Raw genomic sequence first — 20,843 nt, 5'->3', positions numbered from 1 at the left:
CACCATAAATATCCAGCACAGGACACTGCCACAGACAAACACACACATTTTTAGCCTTTAGTCCTCTGGGTGCACATCTCACACACTTGTTTTAGTCCCCATCAGACATTTCCTGCAGGACATTCTTCCCCTTTCTATTCTGATTTGGCTTTGTGTATCAGAAACTAGGGAGAGCTGCGGAGAAAGACGGGAAGTGATGTGATGGGAAGAGAAGGACAAATTCCAGATGAGTGAGTTTCAGAAGGTGCAGAACAGACAGTCTGTCACCTAGAGAGTTCTGGCCCTGTGAAAATAACACTGACAGCACCGCCAGAACAGTCGATCTGACTTTTGGGAGAACTACTGTGAATTTGCTTAAAACTTTGCAGGCGATAATAGTTCTGTGGTTGTTCACAAATCGGTAAGGGGGTAGCAAGCATTGCAGTTAAAGGAATAATTCACTCAACAATGAGTAATCTAACTCATTTGCACCCCTAAGTCATTTCTTGTGTGGAATATGGACTACTTTTAAGTTCCCTGTTCATTGTAACTGCATGGAAGAGAGTGATCAGAACGAATTAAAGAACACCATAGACAGTGATGGAGAGCAAAGAGGAACATGATGAGTGAATTATTTCTTAAAAATATTTTTTATTTATTTATTTGAGGTATGATTCAGTGGTAAAGAATCCTCTTCATGTGTTTCGTATATGGAAGAGCTCTGAGTATTATATCACCAGCAGTAAATAAAGACACATAGAGTGTAACTAAGATCTCATTCCCTTCAACAGTGCAGTGTGCCAAAACAATGAGAACTCTATTATTATGGGACCTGATCCAAAGTGAACACGAGGGATATGATAACTTTTGTAATCTAACCCTTCTAGTTAAAGGAATGTGCTGGGTTCAGTACAAATTTAAGTTCTATAATAAGTAATTAACACAGATGCTGATAGACAATCATTTTGAATGCTCTTTTTGAACTCAATTTGAAACTTTACAACTGTAAGTGCAACAGAAGCCAATTCAAATGTGGAAATCTAGAAGTTAAACAACTGTATACACTTGCAAAACACATGCTAGCATTGCCATTTTATTTCTTTATACATCGTCTGAACAGACAGAATACTGGATGTCGGGAAACATACACTCCCATTGATTGAAGTCCCCCTGTTGTCAATCATTTTACCCGTTAAAACTCATCTTTGATCACCAAAATGACATATTTAAATGTTTTTTATAAAAATTATTCATGCCTTAAAATAGCTTGAATGTAACTACACCCTTGCTTCATGTATATGCAGCTCCATAAATATGCAAATTAGCCCCGCCTCCACTCACTCACACAAGCTCGGACTACATGATCCTCTCGGTTAACCTTAGTAAACGCTGCACAATGTCAAGTGGAAACACTGGTTTAATTCAGCCATATATGTTTGAACCAGAACTAATTCAGAAGAAGTGGAAGAGTGAATTACACAGGCTACAAGTTGAAGTATCAGAATGGTAAAGCATTTTATGTATCATTCTTTAAAACGTCGGACACATAATGGTAATTAATATAATTAGCCTTTTGCTTGACTACTTTATCAAACAGCTAATGATGGGCTGCTAATGCTACACCAACCACGTTTGCCATCAGAGTCAGACAGCTGCCTATAATCAGCATCCTTATAAACGCTTTGAGCAACTTAGAACGTCAGTGGAGAAAGGCGTATATTTCATCATTACGCTACATCTTGATATACATCATAATTCACCCGCTGTATTGCTAAATCTACCCGATTTTTCATATCAACAGGAAAATATAACCTGGCTTCTCTTGAAACTCCCCTGCTTCACAGCAGTTAATGATATGCTAAAGCCTGCTTTAGTTTGTGACGTAAGAAACACAAGCGATTTCAAACTGCTTCTTTTTTCACTTTTCTTCATTTGCACATTTGTCTTAATGCATATTAAAAACACCACATAGACATATAAACAACATTAAAAACTTGATTTTCACCACTTAAGTCATAAATGGTTGCTATAGGCCTTCCTTGACAAGTCAAAAATAAAATAAAAATCGAATATTCCAAAATATGACACTCGTTTTTCTCATGTAACACTTTATCCAAAATATACAGCTTCAGAAGAAGGCTGCGTCTGATTTCTTTAGCCAGACTTGAGCTCATTTTCGTTCCCATTCAGATCGTTAAACATGGCGTTATACGAACTGGAACTAAACGCACTTGCGCGTGAGGATGTCTCTGCTTTGCTGCTATTGGCTTATCACGCTGTCAACGGAATAAAGCCCGCCTACGACGTTCACTACAGGTGCGCGTGAATGCGAACTTATCACAAAATAGACTCGAATTTCAATACTTTTGCTCAAATAAATCTGTATTTAAAAATAATAATAATACAAAAAAAAAAATAGACTAAACTAAACTGGGAAGTGTCACATCACTTGCATAGGCCTATGTCCTTCTTAGTTTTTTTTATTCTATTGTTCTCCTCATTTGTGAGTCGCTTTGGATAAAAGCGTCTGCTAAATAATTAAATGGAAAATGAACTTGAAATGACTTGTGCTAGTACAAAATAAAGCTGAACCCCAGTGTCTGCAACAGTAGGCTACACACGCTCGAGCGAGGATAGACTTGATTGTAATACATATTGTTATATATTTATAGCCTAGTATCTATATCTCTAGCTTAATATTGATTTCTTGTTTGTTAGTGGAAAGAGAAATGCAGTTCCTTCAACCTGAAAACAAAGGAAACGTCAAATGGTGCCGGGACATGAATTTACATTGGACAAAAATAATCCAAACACAGAGTGGGGTCTATTTCTTCTATGAAAAATAAGAACATATATTTTTTTATGTTTTACGAGAGGACAGAACTGTGTTATGGAGCCACATGCACTCGCGCATGTCCCGATTAAAGATGAGTTGCCCACGCGCTTGGAACTGAGCTAAATTTACACAGCAAGTGATTAAAGAGCTGCTCGGGGAAGCAAAAACGCGGGTGGATGAAGAACCAACACAGTCATTTGACTTCTTGTTCACGCATCTGCATGAATAATGCAACAGCATTGCATTTATTACACCAGGTCAGGGAGGGTGAGTGCTCCTGTTTTGGGGAGGTGACACTTACTGAAATCAAACTGCTCGTGTCTGATGCGAGCACACATGGTTTACAAAGGAATCATTTATTTCAAGCGCAATCTTGCACACACAAACTCATAATATCTTGTAAATGAAGCATGCTTATGAATGGACAAGCACACGCACACAATAGCCAACAACAAACAAATGCGTTTTCATTTCATTGCAGTTAAAGCGCAAGGGTCCTTCAGGCAATCTTGAGTGTGATTTACAATGTTAAGCGCGATGTTTGTGCATTACATCTATACATGTGATACATTATAAACGACATTCATTCGGAATCCCGCAGCGTTTCTTTGTCCACGCGCGTTATTATGCACCAGATCCACACATAAGCGTGTTTCCTCAATGTTTCTGCCCCACTTTTGTCTTGAAAACAATTCTGGCAGCGCATGCACGATCCAAACTGATCAAACCCGGCATGTTTGTCTCAAATACGATCTTGTCCGCAAGCCCCACACGTCGCATCAGGGTGACTAAACTTGTGCTGCAACGAGTCTTTTATTAAACGGGCTGTGCGTAATTGAAATAAAAGTGCGGTGGACGTGGTGTTAAAGTTTCCAGGGGGGCTTTATGGTAAACAGCAGTGTCAGTCCATCAAAGACACAAGGGCATCTGAATGAATCAAAGCAGTAATGAACATTACCTTGGGTTGTTATCTCTCCCCATAGGATTCCCATCCAAACCATCAAGCCAAGCAGCAGAGCATCACTTTGAACTCCCAGCATGTTAAGACACAGTCCAAAGGGGGTCCAGTCCAGAATAATCACAGATGGGGTTTAGGTCCACAGCAGAGCTGCTTAGTGTCAGAGACGTGAAGTTGAACTCACAGGCGGCGTGTCTGCATGAGCTCCCGTGTGTTCACAGCTCTGTGATGTCGGTTTGGTCTCTGTCTCCAGCTCTCTTCATCTCTCCTCTGCTGAACTCCGCAGTGTGTCTTCTCCTTCACTCACCCCTCCTCTCTCTCTCTCTCTCTCTCTCTCTCTCTCTCTCTCTCTCTCTCTCTCTCCCTCTCTCTCTCCCTCTCTCTCTCTGCCTTCTGGTTTGTGTGTGTGTAAAAGTTGCTGATGCTGTGAGGGGGAAATGCTTCTACAGTTTCCAGTTCAGGGAAGTAATGAATGCTGATAGATAGATAGATAGATAGATAGATAGATAGATAGATAGATAGATAGATAGATAGATAGATAGATAGATAGATAGATAGATAGATAGATAGATAGATAGATAGATAGATAGATAGATAGATAGATAGATAGATAGATAGATAGAAATATGTAGAGTGTATATATGTAGATGTTAACTGTGACTGGATGATTGACAGGCTGGTTTACGGTGACAGAATGCATATATGCAAATTTTATGATGTGGTAGTATGTCAACAGCTAATTTCACATAGCCAGACCTTCAGACTAACGGCAGAAGGTCTGGACTCATAGCAGCTTTCATTGGCCAAGGACCGCCCAAGAGGACGTCTAACTGATATGTAAAGCAACCAATCAACCAAATTTTGTCCCACGTCATGTTTAGGGGCGTGAAAATGTAACATCGATGTCCCTACAATAACAGAGTGTAAAACTCTTGGACGTGTTTCAAAGAGTCTATGCCGCATACTTAACATACTTCCCAGTGTCTAGTTGATCCTGACAAGCGCTCATTGTCACAGTTGTAAACACGATGCCGTTCTTCTTCCATGAGGGGGTTTGGCATCACGGCATCTTTGTTTCCAGGCGAACCGTAAAAGACCGCGACACACACGTCTCCTGGACATCCTGTAGAATTCAACCAATCAGATGACGACTTTGAAAATCCTGAAGTGTTTCCAATTCAGTGTGCCGCATCAGACATTCGGCCAGCGTGACGTTTGAGGCTGAGACTGGTTAACGAGACGGCACGGTGGCTCGCTGTCGCCTCACAGCAAGAAGGACCCTGGTTTGAGCCCCGGCTGAGCCAGGAGTCCCTTCTGTGTGGAGTTTGCATCTTCTCCCCGTGTCAGCGTGGGTTTCCCTCACACAGTCCAAAGACAAGCAGGTTAGATGGACTGGAAATGCCAAATTGGCCGTAGGTGTGAATGCATGTGTGTGTGAGTCCTAAGCCATGGGGAGGATTGGGAAAGACCTGGCAACCTCCCCCAGAAAAAAACATTGCCAAAAAAATCCAAGGACTGTCTCTCGTGTATGGTGAGAGATGGCCATAGAATCACCAAAAGTAGAATATGAATGAAAATTTTAATAGATAGATAGTATGTCATGTGTGTACTCTTCTGCTACAGACTCAAAAGTATACTTTTTCTTCTCAAAAGAGTACATACTTTTAGGGCATATTGTATAAGGGATGTAGCACACTTCTGAGAGTGGGGTGACAACTAACCCCAGTCTCCATTTTACCACAAAGGCAATCTAAAACTCCCAGCGGAAAGGTTGGGCTCTACTTGCATTAACAAATGTTTTCCCAAATCAATCCATGGCGAAGCCCATATGATATCATGGATGACTTCATCGGTCGAGGGAATTCATAGTCCATTAACTGCGTTGGCATTAATCCCACATCTCTCATCTCTGGCTAAAAGGCTCCTGGCCCGCTCTAAGAAATGAGATAGAGATAGCCACGATCGGAACAGACGGATATGCTCGGCTATTTGAGAAGAGCTGGACAAAAAAACACATAGAGACCTCCGGCCCGCATTGAGATATGCGATGATTTGATGTGCTTGAATCCAGTGGCCTGAGAAGAAAGTCATTTCTCTGAGAGCGTCATTTTCAAATGCTTGTTAGCTGGATCAAGCTGCTTTGTGATAATCTCTGTTAATTACTTCTGAGTAAATGTTCCAGAAGAGAAGAAGAACACATTCATCTGGAGAAATTCCCTTAAAGGGACAGTTCACTCAAAAATTTAAATTCTGTTATCATTTAGGTGTGTCCATTGTTTTCACTGAGAGCGCCGCGTTTTTTAAACGCCAGCAGCATGACAAGGCATCGAGCGTCTATTTCAGCTTTCTCTGCATTTTTTACTGTCGCAGAGAGTTGCTCTAGAAGAATCTTCTACTTTGGGTAAAACGCAGCGCTCATCACTGTCACTTTTTACCTAGCCGTCCAATCACAGTGGAGGAGGGGCGGTGACAAATACCACACCGACCAACCGTCACATTCTCCTTGCACAAAAATAACAAACGACAACAACAAGCACATCTCTTCATCCAAAACTAGTGCCAGAGCAAGTACGTTACACTGTGCTGACATTTTTATATTCAGAAACTATTTGCGAAATCAGATACTAACAGTTCTGTGAATATTCCATATCATAGCACATAGCGTCTCAACTGAAAAAAACGCAAGGCGTTTTCAGAAGAGCCCTGGGGTTTTCTGCTGGCTAGTCACCGTCAAACATGTATGACTTTCTGATGTTGAACAAAAATATATATATATTTTTCAAAATTATATTTTGAAAAAGGCCATTTTTTTTGTCCATACAATTAAAGTCAATGGGGTCCAATATCGTTTGAAAAAAAGAAAAAAAAAGAAAAAAAAGGCATGAGCAGTTTGGATGTCTAAACCTTTTCATCTATGATCGACTCACTGGTTCTAAGGCTTTTAAGATCACAGGTGGCTCAGTGTTGGCAATGCCACTCTCCCTCACAGACTAATGATGCATGACACATGGCATAAGTATGGCTCATTGCCCAGCACTGAAACCGCTGTGTTTGCCATAGTTTAAAGTCAGCTGCTGAATATAATGATGCTGTTGCGTTTCCCTTAAAAAACGAAACAAAAAAAACAGATAAAGTGAAACTTGTGTTTAGCAATGACACTACACAGTTGCTGGATTTTGTGCCAGAACTTAATGCATCAAAATAATTAGCATAAGCCTATTTTTTTTTCTAAAGACAGCTAAACCGACAACATTTACATTGCATTAATGCATCTGACACTCATCCAAAGCGATGTACACTGCATATGAAATATACATTTTTATCACTTCATGCATTCCCTGGCAACCAGTCTCATGACCTTGGCGTTGCTATCGCCATCCTCTCCTTTCTGAGCTACAGAGATGAAGAAAATCCAAGAAACGACAGTTTCTCAAAGTGACTGACACTCTATTGACACACTACAGAGGGGTCCGACCCCTTCCGTTCCTCCAGGAAATCTTAATTAGATCCAAGGAGGTCTAAGGATTATCTGTTATTTTCCACACTGTCTCCATCTATCAGCCGGTCGCTGTGATCCCACACTGAAATGCCACCAGATGAGCACATCCACAATATGCTTAGTTTACTTAGGAAGTGCTGAAACAGGTATTCTGCAGCTAATGCGGTGTGGAAAGGTCCTCTGGGATGAGGAATTCATTTTGGTTTTGTTTTCAGCACCTTTGGAGCATTTCCCAGGAACAATTATAGTTAACATGAAATGGCTTTTGCAACCATTTTACTGCTGTAAGGTGATGCATTTTCAAGTGAAATAAGAAGAAAAATGATTTTCATGATTGGGTCATGAAAAGCAGGTGAAATATACCAGTGTTGCCTCTTCATATCTACCATGATTTGCTATTATTGCAGCAATATTAAACGACATTAATTACAGCATTGAATATTGGCAAGATTTTAGAAAGTTTGCGTTACCTACAACCATGACTATATAAACAGCCAGTTGGCCGTTGGTTAAAATGATTTTGCCTTCCCAGATGCATTTTCCCTGTCTGGATGAGGGTTTTCAAACTGCCAAGGGGGCTCAAGTGAGGAGAAAAAAGAATTGAAATTTAAACATTTATTATATTTTCACTTCAGGTTCATACATCTGTTAGATAAATGTATTGTGGGTAGAAAAACTAGTAGTCAAATTAATATAAAGAACAATTTTCCAGATAATATTGTTCATATGAGTTTGCATTTTCTCATCTCACTTGCACAAAAACAGATTCAGTATTCCTTAAAATGAATAAAAACAGTGAAATGCAATACTCATTACACAAACCTGTGATAATTAAATATGTTAAATAACACAAATATGCTTTATGCATTTTAATCTCACTTTATTAACCAAAGTCTTTGCTGCTGACCTTCGATGATCCAATTCAACTACTAATAAGCAAAAATGACTTTAGATAAATTAAGATCACATTGTTTAATTGTTTAATAAGAGTGTTGAAGTTTCCTCTCCTGCGTCCTATAGTGTATGGATGACGCCAACTAGAAAGTTAGCTTTACACATGTTCCCTCTACAAAATCCCAATAATATTTTTCCATAGGCTTTTGGATTATCGCAAAAATAAGCTCTGTGATCAACAAATGTTTATGATTCATACATTTTTGCAAATTCATTTTCACAAATTAGCACAACTTTTATGAATTTTGAAGCCTACATACAAAAAGCTAAAGGTAGGCTATTAACAAACAACGCAAGTAACGCAAAAGTAAGTTTTTATTACTTTTAAAAGTAACTTTCCCTAACACTGTATATATATATGAGGATCATCACAGTTGTGTGGTCAATGGCATCAAAAAGTTTGAAAACCCCTGGCCTAGATCAGATGACAACAGTTAAAAGAGGAAAATCGCTTGAGAGGCGATCAAGTATAAGAAAACAATCACTTTATAATAACATTTAACGATAAATCATTCTTAATAAGTCCTCAAATGTGTATTAAGAAAGTAAAGAGGGTCAATTTTATTTCATGTTGACTTTAAAGCACACTTGTCACGTTTCAGAACAGGCATTTGGCACCGTGCGCCACGTGTGTCATTCATTGCGTTAGACAGCCCACAATTGCTCTTAGTCACCATTAATAATAGCCAACAAATGCTCACTGGGTTCATTTGTGCTTTTTAACTTAGACTGTGTGTGTGAGTGTTTCACAGAGGAGAACGGGGCCCACACACACCAAGGATTCACTTGAGCCCACCCACGCGCTCTCTAAACCATCCTATACGCCGTCAGGAGCGGAGATTGTGTGAGTGGAGCTCCCATGTGGCCTTACATTTCATTTACAAGGCACTTGCCTCTATTTTTCCGCATGTCATTCGGTCTCTTCTGGCGAGCACAGGTGCGCAGACACAGAAAATTATGAAGTTGTATTTAAAATACGGCTCATAAAACTGCCTAATGTCAATATATAATATTTGTATATATAATATTGATTTACCCATCACCCTCACACACCTCGTAATATCACAGTCTCTTTGTCCTCATGCTGTCTTCTGCCCCTCCTCTACTTTCTTTTCATCCGGCAGCGCGTGGTCTTTGATGGCGGTGAGGGGCTGGCGGTGGAACCCAGGGGAGCGGCGGTCAAACTCACAGCCCATGTTTCTCCGTTCAGTAATCCACAGGCTGAGCGATCCGGGAACATGGGGTCTGTTAATAATAGATCACACAAGTCTTGAATGAGAGCCACATATGAAACTGAGAGGGATCTGAGATACATGAATAGCCATGGCAAATATAAGTTAAACGAACTGAAATACACATTTGGCTCATATTTTGATAAAAACACAAGTCATAATATATATATATATATATATATATATATATATATATATATATATATATATATATATATATATATATATATATATATACATTATATATATATAGACGCTAGATAAGTTGTCAGTAGAATCCTGCTATTTATTTGACACTGACTTGCACAACATATTGAAATGTACTTTTGGATATTGTCACCATGAAATCGAAAATTATTTTTGTATTTTTATGAAATATTAAAGTGTTAGAAATGATTTATCAGTGCACACTATTTTTGTTTTTCAATTAATATACCCTCTGTTTCTTAAAAATAATGTGGCTTTTGGTTTCACATTAGGTTTTTATAATATACTAATATACTAAACCACTGCAAATTAAAATATGCATTTGTGGATAGACCTCGGTTATATGCTATAAAAGACAACATATTTAGAATGCATAATTATGAGTCAGCTTAACTCTATTCGATTAAAACATGATCATAAAGAAGTGATTTTTCAGCAGGTCGTCTCATAATTAACCTGTAGTGATCCAGAATTAATTACTGTCACCTGATGAGCAATTAACTTCCCTTTTAAACGTTCACTGGGCGCAAACGCACTCTTTCTCTTCTTATGCTGTCCTATAAGCAGCCCTGAAGATTATTTCTGGTGAGCATTTAAGACGCATTAAATCACAACATTAAACTAATACACATTTATTGCGTTTTAGCTTTTTGTTTTTGTATCAAAATGAGTAAAACAGAGAAACCTTTATCCACGCTTTGGGGTAAGATTTTACGCTTTATTCTTGAAGTAAAACATCAAACTTACTATCATTGGATGGTTAATTGATCCACGACACGTTGTTTTAGGTTGTGAACTCAATGAATCTAATAAAGAAGAATCCTTCAAGACGGATGATACGAACCATCAACACCAGCTGGCGCTGAGAACGGTTGGTTCAGTTATTATCGAAGTAGCCTAAACTTGACGTTTTAGCTGTAATGGTATGGGCTGAAATATGTGCCACCAGAAACTGAATTTGAATCATTTAAATTTGAATTTGAATTGATAAACTTGAATAATTGCACTGAAAAACTGAATTTGAATCACATAATTTGAAATTGTATTGTTTAATTTGAATCATTGCATTGAAAAACTGAATTTGAATTGTATAATTTGAAATTGAATTTATTTGTTTGGAACTGAAGTCCAATACAATTTGATCCTCACTGAAAATTCAACTCTCTATGTATCCTCACATTCAGTTCTCACAATTCAGATTCAGATCACCAAATTCAATTTCAAGTTACTGTGACAGACATCCGGGTAGTTGGAGGATGAAGGAAGAGCAATCGAGCGCACATCGATAGATAGAGTTTAGTGGCGAAGATACACAGTACTCCTCTTCGGCCAATCAGCACCTACGTTTTGGAGCACAGTACCAGCAATAAAACGACGAATAAGTGCTTGCCTCGCCTTGACCCATATATATATATATTTTTTTTCTAGTTTTTTTTTTGGTTCGTTCCAAAGGTCAGACATGTATTTATGATCGAGTCCAGAGAAAATGTAGGCTTTTGATATTAATATAATCTACAATGTTCAAAATATAATGCCTAGTGCTAGTAGGCCTAGGTTTATTAGTCACATTCTTACACTTAAGTAATCTTAAAATGAACTATCGCTACTTACCTTAGCATAGCCTGCCCTTCTGCAAAATGGCTACAATGGTGTGACTATCCATATTTGAAAATAAAATACATGTTAATTAATTTAAACATTTGAATGGTATTGGTTTACTTTGTACATCAGCAAGCCTGTAATACAATGTGATGTAAGAGCCAATCCCCTGAGTTTATACAAGATGTTTCCACATTAAAACACAAAATAGTAAATTATTATTTGAGTCTATTTTTATCAACTCTAATATCTGATCGTCTCCTTCCTTACAGCGTTTATATAAATATTAAAGTTAGTTTTGTTTGTGATTTAGAAGTGTAGCTTTATCATCATGTGCAGTAACAAACAAAACAAAGAGACTAATTAATGTGTTACAGTAATAGGCTACAAAGAATATTTATTATAATCAGTTCACAGCTCTGAGTCCAAACAGAAACTTCACCCTTCTGAACTAAGAGTTTCTGCTTCAAAGTGAAGTTTACAGCCCCGCTTTGTTGTTTCTCTCCGTCCGCCGGCCACTGTCTTTGGCCGGTCCCATCTGGATCAGCGGGGACCGGTGCAGCAGCGAGGTGAGGCTGTGTTCCTGCCCTGGAGAAGAGACACTGCCGCGGGCCACGGAACTCTCCGCCTCCCGCCGCCGCCGGACCTCAGATTGGAGGTCGAAGGCGGCATATAGTATATCATAAAACACATTCTCACCTGTGAAATGTTATCTATCTATCTATCTATCTATCTATCTATCTATCTATCTATCTATCTATCTATCTATCTATCTATCTATCTATCTATCTATCTATCTATCTATCTATCTATCTATCTATCTATCTATCTATCTATCTATCTATCTATCTTCATTTATTTCGTTCGAACATCCATAAGCAGCACAACAGTCTGGCATATTTAGTGCTGAGTGATGATCCTGCGACACTGAACTCTATCTATCGATATCGATCTGCGCTCGATTGCTCTTCCTTCATCCTCCAACTACCCGGATGTCTGTTACAGTAACTTGAAATTGAATTTAGTGATCTGAATCTGAATTGTGAGAACTGAATGTGAGGATACATAGAGAGTTGAATTTTCAGTGAGGATCAAACTGTAGGCTATTGAACTTCAGTTCCAAACAAATTCAATTTCAAATTATACAATTCAGATTCAGTTTTTCAATGCAATTATTCAAATTAAACAATACAATTTCAAATTATGTGATTCAAATTCATTTTTCCAATGCAATTATTCAAGTTTATCAATTCAAATTCAAATATAAATGATTCAAATTCAGTTTCTGGTGGCACATATTTCAGCCCATATAATGGCTGCCATTAACTCGTTAATATTTACTTTGAAGATGTGTCTGGGTCACACCGCCAAAGATGAGTTTAATATTGTCGAGTTGATCACTGGTGAGGGCAACAACAGCGCGAAAGCTGTTCCCATCGCCACACTACACGCTAAATCCATGCCTACGGTAAGATATTACTTTATTTACATATAATATTAATGCAATTTTAAGTGTATAAAGCATCACTGTAGTTCAGTAAACATTAACCCTGTACTGTCCCACTGTCATTCCAGTGCACAAAGCTCGCTCGCTGAAAAAATACCCATAATGGCTAGTGCTAGCATTTTCAGCCTTGAGCCCAGTTTATTGTTTTAATATAAAGTAGGCTATTCAGACAATAGTTTACCATAACTTTATGGAGTCTCATAGGGATTGTTCCCCCAAAAATTAAAATTCTGTTAATTACTCACCCTCATGTCATCCTAAAGCCGTAAGACTTTCTCTCATCTTCGGAACACAAATGAAGATCTTATTGATGAAATCTGAGAACTTTCTGTCCCTCCATTGATGGCTATGCAACTACTACTTGACGCTTCAAAAAATTCATAAAGGGATTGTAAAACAAATTCATATGAATTGAGGAGTTTAGTCCGATTTTTCTAAAGACTCGATCGCTTTATGATGAACACATTGAATTTAGGCTTTTATTCACATAATTCAACTCGCACATCAATTGTGGTAAACGTAAGCTCAAGCATGTTCACTTGATGTGCGAGAACCAATGAGGTTAATTCTTGTTACACAGCATGTTTGAGCTTCCGCAAGAACCAATGAGGTTTGTTCACGTGCGTCAAGCAGGTTTGGTTTAGCTTATGTTCGCTGATCAATGTTTATGTGAATTAAAGCTAAATTAAATCTGTTCACCCTTTAAAGCTTATTCTGAACACGCGTACGTACAGTACCCATGACATTTTACTTCCACAAGTCCGTGTTCCTCATGAGATTTCACTCTCCATCAGGTCAACCTGTCTGGCTTGGATCTTCATCCACCTGTGACTTTCCGCCTGAAGCATGGCTCTGGGCCGGTGTATGTCGGAGCAGAACATGTGGCCCGTGAGTGGCCAATTCAGCTCTTTTAACTGCTGCTTTAGTTAAGCTACAATTTAAGTCATTGAGTCCTGTCAACATCTCTTCCAGTGGAGGAGTATTCTGATGAAGAGCTGGATGAAGAGATGGATGAGGAGGAGGAAGAAGAGGAAGATATTGAAGAATCACCGGTTAAGAAAGTCTCAAAAAATGGTGCTGGCAAAGTAAGGCCTCGTCTCATAGGTCACAAATCATTGAAATTAAGTTGAGCCAATTCTCACTGCTCCCTTTTATTTTTAAAGAGAAAGAAGCCAGAAAAGGCAGAAGATGAGTAAGTTAAATCTGACATTGAGTTTTGAGTTTTCATTTTTTTTTCTTCTGCAAAGCAAACTAATCAAATGTTTCCTAAATGCAGGGAAGCCTCAGATGGTGAAAATCCACCTAAAAAGGTGCCTTTTTTTTCTTTTTCTTTTTTTTCTAAAGTGCAAGTGTACAACATTGTTTTTGTTTCCTTCAGGGTAAAGGAAGGGGGCGGAAGGCACAAGCTGCGAAGGTGTGACAAGGCAAGGACCTGCAGATGACTGCACTGGGTTGATCATGTAGTGACTCAAGCATTGATCATGTTCTCTTATTGCAGATGTGGATGGGAAGTGCTGCTTTCCCAGAAGGCCGCTGCTGGACATTTGAGTTGGGAGCTCAAATTTCTCACCATGGTTCCAATGTAGCTATGCTTCATATAATAAAACTGTTGGAGGGGAGAGCAAACTTGTCTCATTTCATCCATGCAAAAAGTATGTCTGGGCTGATGTAAATCTGTCTGCAGCTGTTAATGCAACCAAAACTCCAATTAAGAGATTTTACAGTAAAAATCTGGGTTAGAATAACACATTTACAATAGCAGTCTATAAAAATTAAACTCGCTTCAATAGTACAGCCCCAAAACATACAGTATATGCATGTTAAACATTTTCAGCATGAAAATTGCTGTAACCACTCCACAACCTTAAACCAAAACTCTTGTTGTATGCTATGAATATTGTTGGCTCTGAGATTAACTGCTTGTGTTCCTCCAAAGGAAATTTCTCTGGATAAAAGCATCTGCTAAACATGAAACATCTAATTTCACAACTTCATTGCTATGACAAGTGACTTTACAGTTCAAATATTTATTTTTTTATATAAGCATACCGTTTCTGCTTTTAAAACCTCCCAAATTGGCCATATTTACTTGTTAAAGCCTAACTGTAACCTCGATTTAAAACAAGTTAAAATTATGTGGTAATTAACACAAATGCAGTGATTTAGCTTTACTAAAACCTAAACCTGGAATATTCCTTTAACTAGCCTGGATGCATTTTTCTCCATCCAAGCAACTTGATTACTATAGAGCACAGGTGTGTTTATTGGCTTCAAAAACCACCTCTGGTGTCCAAACTTTATTTTTTTTCCCCCTCAATTATTTTGGACATCCTCTGCTTTGTAAAACTGCTCAATTTCAGCTGTTTTCCTCTGTGAATGTGATGCTGCTCCTCTCCTTTGAAAGGTCAGAAGCGAATACCAATGATTCTGCTTGACGTTTTTATTTACATCTGTTGGAGTTCAACAAATTTGCACTGACTGCTGAGAGGGAAAGAGAGCGCTCACTGGTCAAGATTCATTTACCTGACCTGAAGCCCCCACGGGTATCAGCATGGCTCAAATAAAGGGCATGTTTACAGTGAGAATTTTAGGAATTAAATATGTTCGCTTTAACATCTTTATTTATGTGTACAAACAGTGCTCAAAATAAATCTTCAGTGTATTTGTGCTTCCAGTTAAATGCATTCTGGACAGGGGCGACTCTCCACACAATCTATCCTGTTGGGAGAGAAAAAAAAGTGACTAAATGATTCACCTCCTTTCACAATTAAATATTATTTTTCCACTGTCATTTAAAAGGGTCATACACTTCTTTTTATAATGCCAAAAAAACGTTTTTCATGACCATTTCCCACTTGTTATGACTCTAAAACATTTTTTTTTTGCAGCAGCAATGCCTTAAAGACTTCCATGTAAACATCCACTTTGCATATGAAATTAGCAATAGCCTGGCATTACATTGTGATAGGATCACAAAACAATCCAGGCCGAACAATCCATGCTTCTGCTTCTAGCAGTAAAGAAAAGACTGTAGACACTGCAGGTAATATCCTAAGTACTCCTTTAGACTTGTTACCCGACAGAAAATTTTGTCGACATGCAACAGGAACACACATCCAAGGTTTCTAACAATACTGACAAGTTAAAGTCTCAAAATATCAAGGAAAATTAGGTTCCTCATCATATGACCCCCTTAAATGTAAAGCAGGCCAGTGCAGTTTTAAGCTTAACCTTGTTGAGTCTTCTAGTCGACTTCTGCTTTTTTGAGGTACTTCTTCATCACGGAGTTGACATCCTCGCTTCCCTCGGCTTCCAGCCTCTCTCCTTGAGGCCCACGGCGCTTCTGAGATCCACCAGAACTTGAAGAGTCTGAGTCTGACTCCCTACGTGACGCTCTGGACGGCGGCAACTCCCCAAAGTGCACGCTGAGGGCTCGTCTCTGGCCCGTTCTGGAGCCGCTAGAAGCCAGACTGCTGGTGGACTGCGCTCGTCGGATTGCTGGGAGAATGTCTGAGCTGGTGTCACCCGCATCGACTCCGGCATTCTCCTGATTTCCAATGAGTCTGCGATTCTGGAACACAAGGGGTTCTGCTCCAAATTGCGACTCTCCGGTTTCAGCCACCAGGCCACCAAGTAGACGATGGCGGATTGGTTGATAGGAGCCAAGAAGAGGCATGGCTTTTGAGCTCGGCTCCTCTTCCCCTTCCTCAGGGATGGCGAGGTTGGACAAGTGGCGGCGGGAACTTGAGGTGGAGGTCACTGAGGCGAGGGAGTCACAGGAGCTGAAGCGGTTCATCTTTCCTGTGGTGGTTGTGGTGGTGGAGGACGTTGGGCTTGCCTCGGATAGGGAGCGAAGGCTGAAGGCACGGGGCAGGTGGGGACTGGGAGGTTTCAGTATGCCAGGTCGAGGCAGGTCCTCCAGACCTTCCTCTGCTTCTAGTGACAGCGCTGAGGCCCTGCGGCGTAGGGTTGAGGCCCCTGTTGTCTGATAGATGGGAAGGGACACTGTGCTACCCTCGCCTGCCTCAGAGCCTCTTTCCCACCCAGCGCGCTTCTTCCTCAGACCCTCCAGAAGCTCAGATAGGGCCGTGGATGACGACGCTCTGCCAAGACCTCCAGAACTTTCTTTGACATCTTCGTCCATGTCTTGCGTGCAAGATCTATCATAGGAAATAAAGACAATAACAATGCATATATAACTAAGGATAAGTCATTGTTTACTCACCCTCATGTGTAAATGAGGGTAATTAATGTGTAAGGGTTTACACATTTGGTTTTCTTGCTTCCATGGAACACAAAAGGAGATGTGTTGTAGTATCTGAAAAGACATGACTAATTGACATTTATGTCAATCTTTACATAGTCATAGGCTACACTCCGTTCGTTAAATGTCTGATGCATAAGGTAGACAAAATTGGAAACACTTTCGCAAAGTCAGAAGTCTAAATCTTCCAGATTTCCAAGAGTCTGTGACGGTCTGCCAGGAAACAAGGCCTTGTTCGCGAAGACCGCCAGAATGAGCAACTAAACAATAGATTTCAAAGTTTTTTAAGCTGAAATCCAGCATTTAGTTGCTCGAGTTTTTAATACAGACTTTTGCACCATTATTTTCTTTAACTTTTATGCTGATCTTGAATGAACGATGTATGGTTGTCTTAAAAAGGTGGTTGTTAACAAGTTGCTAAATGGAACTACAGGTTAAGGACATTAAACCTCATCATGGTGAACAGGTAAACTCATATACTCACTAATCCGCTTTCATAGCCTCGTGTTTATAAGCATGCTCTTGCAAGCTATTCTAAAGCCGCGTACCTGGAAAACCAAAATTACCTGGAACAATTTGTCCAGGGGAAAAATTAACTTTTTTCCCACCAGACCTGGTGCTGTCTGCGTTTCCATCGCGGTCTAAAGTACCCTGAAGATTAGGCAAATTAGTCCGGTGATAGGACTGCGGGCGACTTTCCAGTTCCCTCTGGATTTTGTATTTGACATATAAGCTTAATAAAGCCTGAACCTCGTGGTTGGGCCATCGGTCATTTTTTTTTTTTAACTCCACTGTTGATTAGAATAGCAAACAACTCTTACTGCATGCACCGCAACAAACTTTTAAAAATGGTGGTTGAAATAAAATGCTGTGTGGAATCAACCAATCAAAATTCTGCGTGAACTCAACCAATCAGCATGTTCAGCGCCCATGTCCCACCCCCCGAAAGTTTCCTGAACTTTGAAAAAGTAACTACCTCAACGAGCAGGGACTTTAGGAGGGGGAAGTTTTTACCTGGAACTTCATGAAGACCTTGGTTCCTGCGGTCGTAACACACAGTACCACCCCAAAGTCCCTAGTTCCTGGGAAAAGTTCCTGCGGTGGAAACGTGGCTATAGTCTACATTTAGCTTTTTACTTCTGCCGATTGTATTTAGGCTTCAAAATTCATTGTGATAATTTGTGAAGAATTTTATGATGAACAAAAACGTTTCAGAATCATAAACTTTTCTTGGAGATTATTTTCTGCTATAATCCAAAGGCCATTGGGGTTTTGTCAGAGTTAAATTTCATTTTACAGAAATAATGACTGCATTTCTCCTTTTGTGTTTCATACAGAATTGGAGGCATGCAATATCACCAATTTACTCCTACTGTGTCTTCTAAAAAATGACAACTTACCCAATCTGGCCTGAGCGTGTTACCTTGTTTCCTGAAGTACACATGTGCTGATTGGCTTTTGTTGCTATGTTACCTGAAACTGTAGGTGCTCATGGTGTCGGTGACAGACTGACGGCCAAAACTGCTTCCTGCATAAGGAGAAGTTACACCTCCTCTGCTTCCTCGCGGCACACCCGCCCAATGACGGATCCCTTCACCAACGTCTTCAGTGCCCACACTGGATCCGACACTGGACATGGTGTCGCTGAAATTCAAACCCCACGTCACTCAATTTTCCAGTGTAAAAATTATAAAATGCCTTTCATCGGAAAGATCAACAGTTGTACAACATGCTCTCACAGCGCAAGCGATCAAATCAATATAAGCCTGTATCAATGCATACAGAATATGATATGATATAATATGATCTTGCACATGGCTTGAGATGAGATCTCTCATGATGGGTGCTGTAACGCCACTCATGGGGGTGATATTAGCTCTGATATCCTCATTGCTACCCAGCAGGCCATGTGTGTTCAGTGAACTGTGAGTTCATTAGTCTTGAGAGCGTTGTCATCATCAGGGCTCGTAGGGGCACAACGCACTGATCCACAGCCTGTTTACAGACTTACTAAAGCTGTTTGCCTTAGAACCCAAAACATAAGCTTTGATCCAAGAGCTAGTGAGCTGCCTTTATTGCCAAGACAGGCAGCTACCTTCTAATGGATACACTAAAAATAGGGTTTTCATAGAGATGCAATAGAAGAACCATATTGGGTTCACCAAAGAACCTTTCTGTGAACAATTATTAAAAGTCCAATTTTTTATTAATGTGAAGAATATTTTAATAATCCGAAGAACCTTTTTTCATTATAAAGAACCTTTTGTGCAATTGAAAGGATCAATGGATGTTAAAGGTTTTTCATGGAACCATCAACGCCAATAAAGAACAATTATTTTTACATTTGAAGATCAAGCTAAATTGCACTTGATTTGTCTTCCGGGAAACATGTAAGCATCTTCTATTGCTTCCGAAGTGGAGTACTAAATGAAATTTTTTGTAACTTTTTTTTTTGTGGAAATCTTCATCCTGTTCAAAAGTTTTCACCCCCCGGCTCTTAATGCATCATGTTTCCTTCTGGAGCATCAATGAATGTTTGAACCTTTTTTAATAGTTGTGTTTGAGTCCCTCAATTGTCCTCAGTGTGAAAAGATTTAACTGCTCAGGACAAACAAGGGAATCAAGAACAGCCATCGTGGATCATCCAGGTAACAACACACAGTATTAAGAATCAAGGGTATGTAAACTTTTGAATGGGGTCATTTTTATAAATTCAGCAATATTTTTTTTTGTCTTGTGGACTATATGTAAACATCTTTTATGTAAAATATCTTATTCAATAAGATAGCAGACGGGACATTCTTTAAAACGTCTTCTTCATTCGGGTTCGAACAGCGTGAGGGAGCGCAATAATGACAGCATTTTAGCAGATTTCTTTTGGCCGTAAAGCAATTCGTTACATCGCGAGACCTGATATCACGCGATACTTCCTGACGCGGCGGCCGGCGGCCCGCCGGCTCAAAGTTGCAAGTGCGGATTTACCGCTCACGGGCACAAGGGGGGTGCGAAACGACCACCATTCAACCCGAACTAAGTAATATAACCATTCCAATGACTCCGAAGCTGTTCAGTTAAGGTAAAAAAGTTACTTAGTTCACATTTAAGAGTGTAGACATGAATCCTCATGACAGGTGAATGCAGAACTTTTTTTTTTTACTGTATTAATACATTATAACTGTCACCTATTAGAAGGAAACATTAATTTAAAAATAAAAATAAAAAATTGCTTTAGTTAAATTAAAAAAAAGGGGGGGGGGGGGTCATGGAAGGGATAAATAATGGACAACGTCTGTTTTTAGCTGTGCTTTTCAGTACTGAATAAAAAAAATATTTATAATTAGAATTCTGCTCAACTTGTTTGTTGCAATGCATTGTGGGATTGATTCAGCTATGGATGGATACATGTGATACTGCTTTAGAATTTACTCAAAACAAGTGATCTATATTTTAGAAACCCTTTCATGTTGTGTTTACTCCTATAATTCCTTAAAATGGCAGTCACTACATTTTGGAACAAAGATATTGTGTCAAACTTATTCTAGCTTCCAGAAGCTTTTATTCAAAACATGCACGAGAAAGGTAACAAAAACGCTGTTAATTTGCTTGCATATGCCATGGGTTCTCTCCTACCCTGCTCTTGTAATCGGTCTCACCACATTCGTATAGAGATTTAAGAGCCAAAGCGCTGAGCAACCGTAACACAGTTCATTTTCCCCCTTTTCGCTCGCACAGACAATTGAAAGAGAAGAGACGCGGGGGGTCTCGGCTAACGCACATGCATTATTCAGGAGACAAAGCATATCACAGC

The 20,843-nt window shown here is 39.4% G+C and overlaps 3 protein-coding genes across 10 annotated transcripts in view; 1 reads left to right on the top strand and 2 right to left on the bottom strand.

Annotated features, from left to right (window-relative positions):
• The window catches only part of sez6l (seizure related 6 homolog (mouse)-like), a 55,146-nt gene extending 45,729 nt beyond the window's left edge, over positions 1–9,417 (bottom strand). For both annotated transcript variants that reach the window (XM_081353517.1, XM_081353518.1), the window contains exon 1: positions 9,280–9,417. The gene's annotated coding sequence lies outside the window, so the exon portion shown is untranslated. The remainder of the gene's footprint in view (positions 1–9,279) is intronic.
• Positions 9,418–10,044: 627 nt separating this feature from the next.
• Positions 10,045–14,782, top strand: npm2b (nucleophosmin/nucleoplasmin, 2b). Its single transcript, XM_081355114.1, has 9 exons — positions 10,045–10,368; positions 10,454–10,536; positions 12,613–12,732; positions 13,566–13,659; positions 13,744–13,856; positions 13,935–13,963; positions 14,048–14,081; positions 14,150–14,195; positions 14,270–14,782. The coding sequence occupies exons 1-8, from the start codon at positions 10,332–10,334 to the stop codon at positions 14,189–14,191; spliced, it is 552 nt and encodes a 183-aa protein (XP_081211240.1). The 5' UTR covers positions 10,045–10,331; the 3' UTR covers positions 14,192–14,195; positions 14,270–14,782.
• A 574-nt stretch (positions 14,783–15,356) lies between these two features.
• Positions 15,357–20,843, bottom strand: part of myo18b (myosin XVIIIB) — a 56,927-nt gene continuing 51,440 nt past the window's right edge. For all 7 annotated transcript variants that reach the window (XM_081355107.1, XM_081355109.1, XM_081355110.1 and 4 more), the window contains 3 exons: positions 18,509–18,679; positions 16,003–16,931; positions 15,357–15,489 (listed from right to left, as the gene is read on the bottom strand). In XM_081355107.1, the coding sequence (XP_081211233.1) occupies positions 16,016–16,931; positions 18,509–18,679 (1,087 nt within the window). In that variant the 3' untranslated portion in view covers positions 15,357–15,489; positions 16,003–16,015. The remainder of the gene's footprint in view (positions 15,490–16,002; positions 16,932–18,508; positions 18,680–20,843) is intronic.

The sequence above is a fragment of the Scardinius erythrophthalmus genome, assembly GCF_964197995.2.
Source record: "Scardinius erythrophthalmus genome assembly, chromosome: 23".
Lineage (NCBI taxonomy): Eukaryota > Metazoa > Chordata > Actinopteri > Cypriniformes > Leuciscidae > Scardinius > Scardinius erythrophthalmus.
Note: the sequence above shows the minus strand (reverse complement) of the source record. Positions and strands in the feature narration are given on the sequence as shown.

What these genes read in the sequence shown, in the direction of transcription:
- npm2b (XM_081355114.1), top strand. Translation starts at nt 10,332, where the DNA reads ATGAGTAAAACAGAGAAACCTTTATCCACGCTTTGGG. An exon ending in ACCTTTATCCACGCTTTGGG is followed by an intron (nt 10,369 to 10,453) that starts GTAAGATTTTAC and finishes ACGTTGTTTTAG; the next exon opens with GTTGTGAACTCAATGAATCT. An exon ending in CGGAGCAGAACATGTGGCCC is followed by an intron (nt 13,660 to 13,743) that starts GTGAGTGGCCAA and finishes CATCTCTTCCAG; the next exon opens with TGGAGGAGTATTCTGATGAA.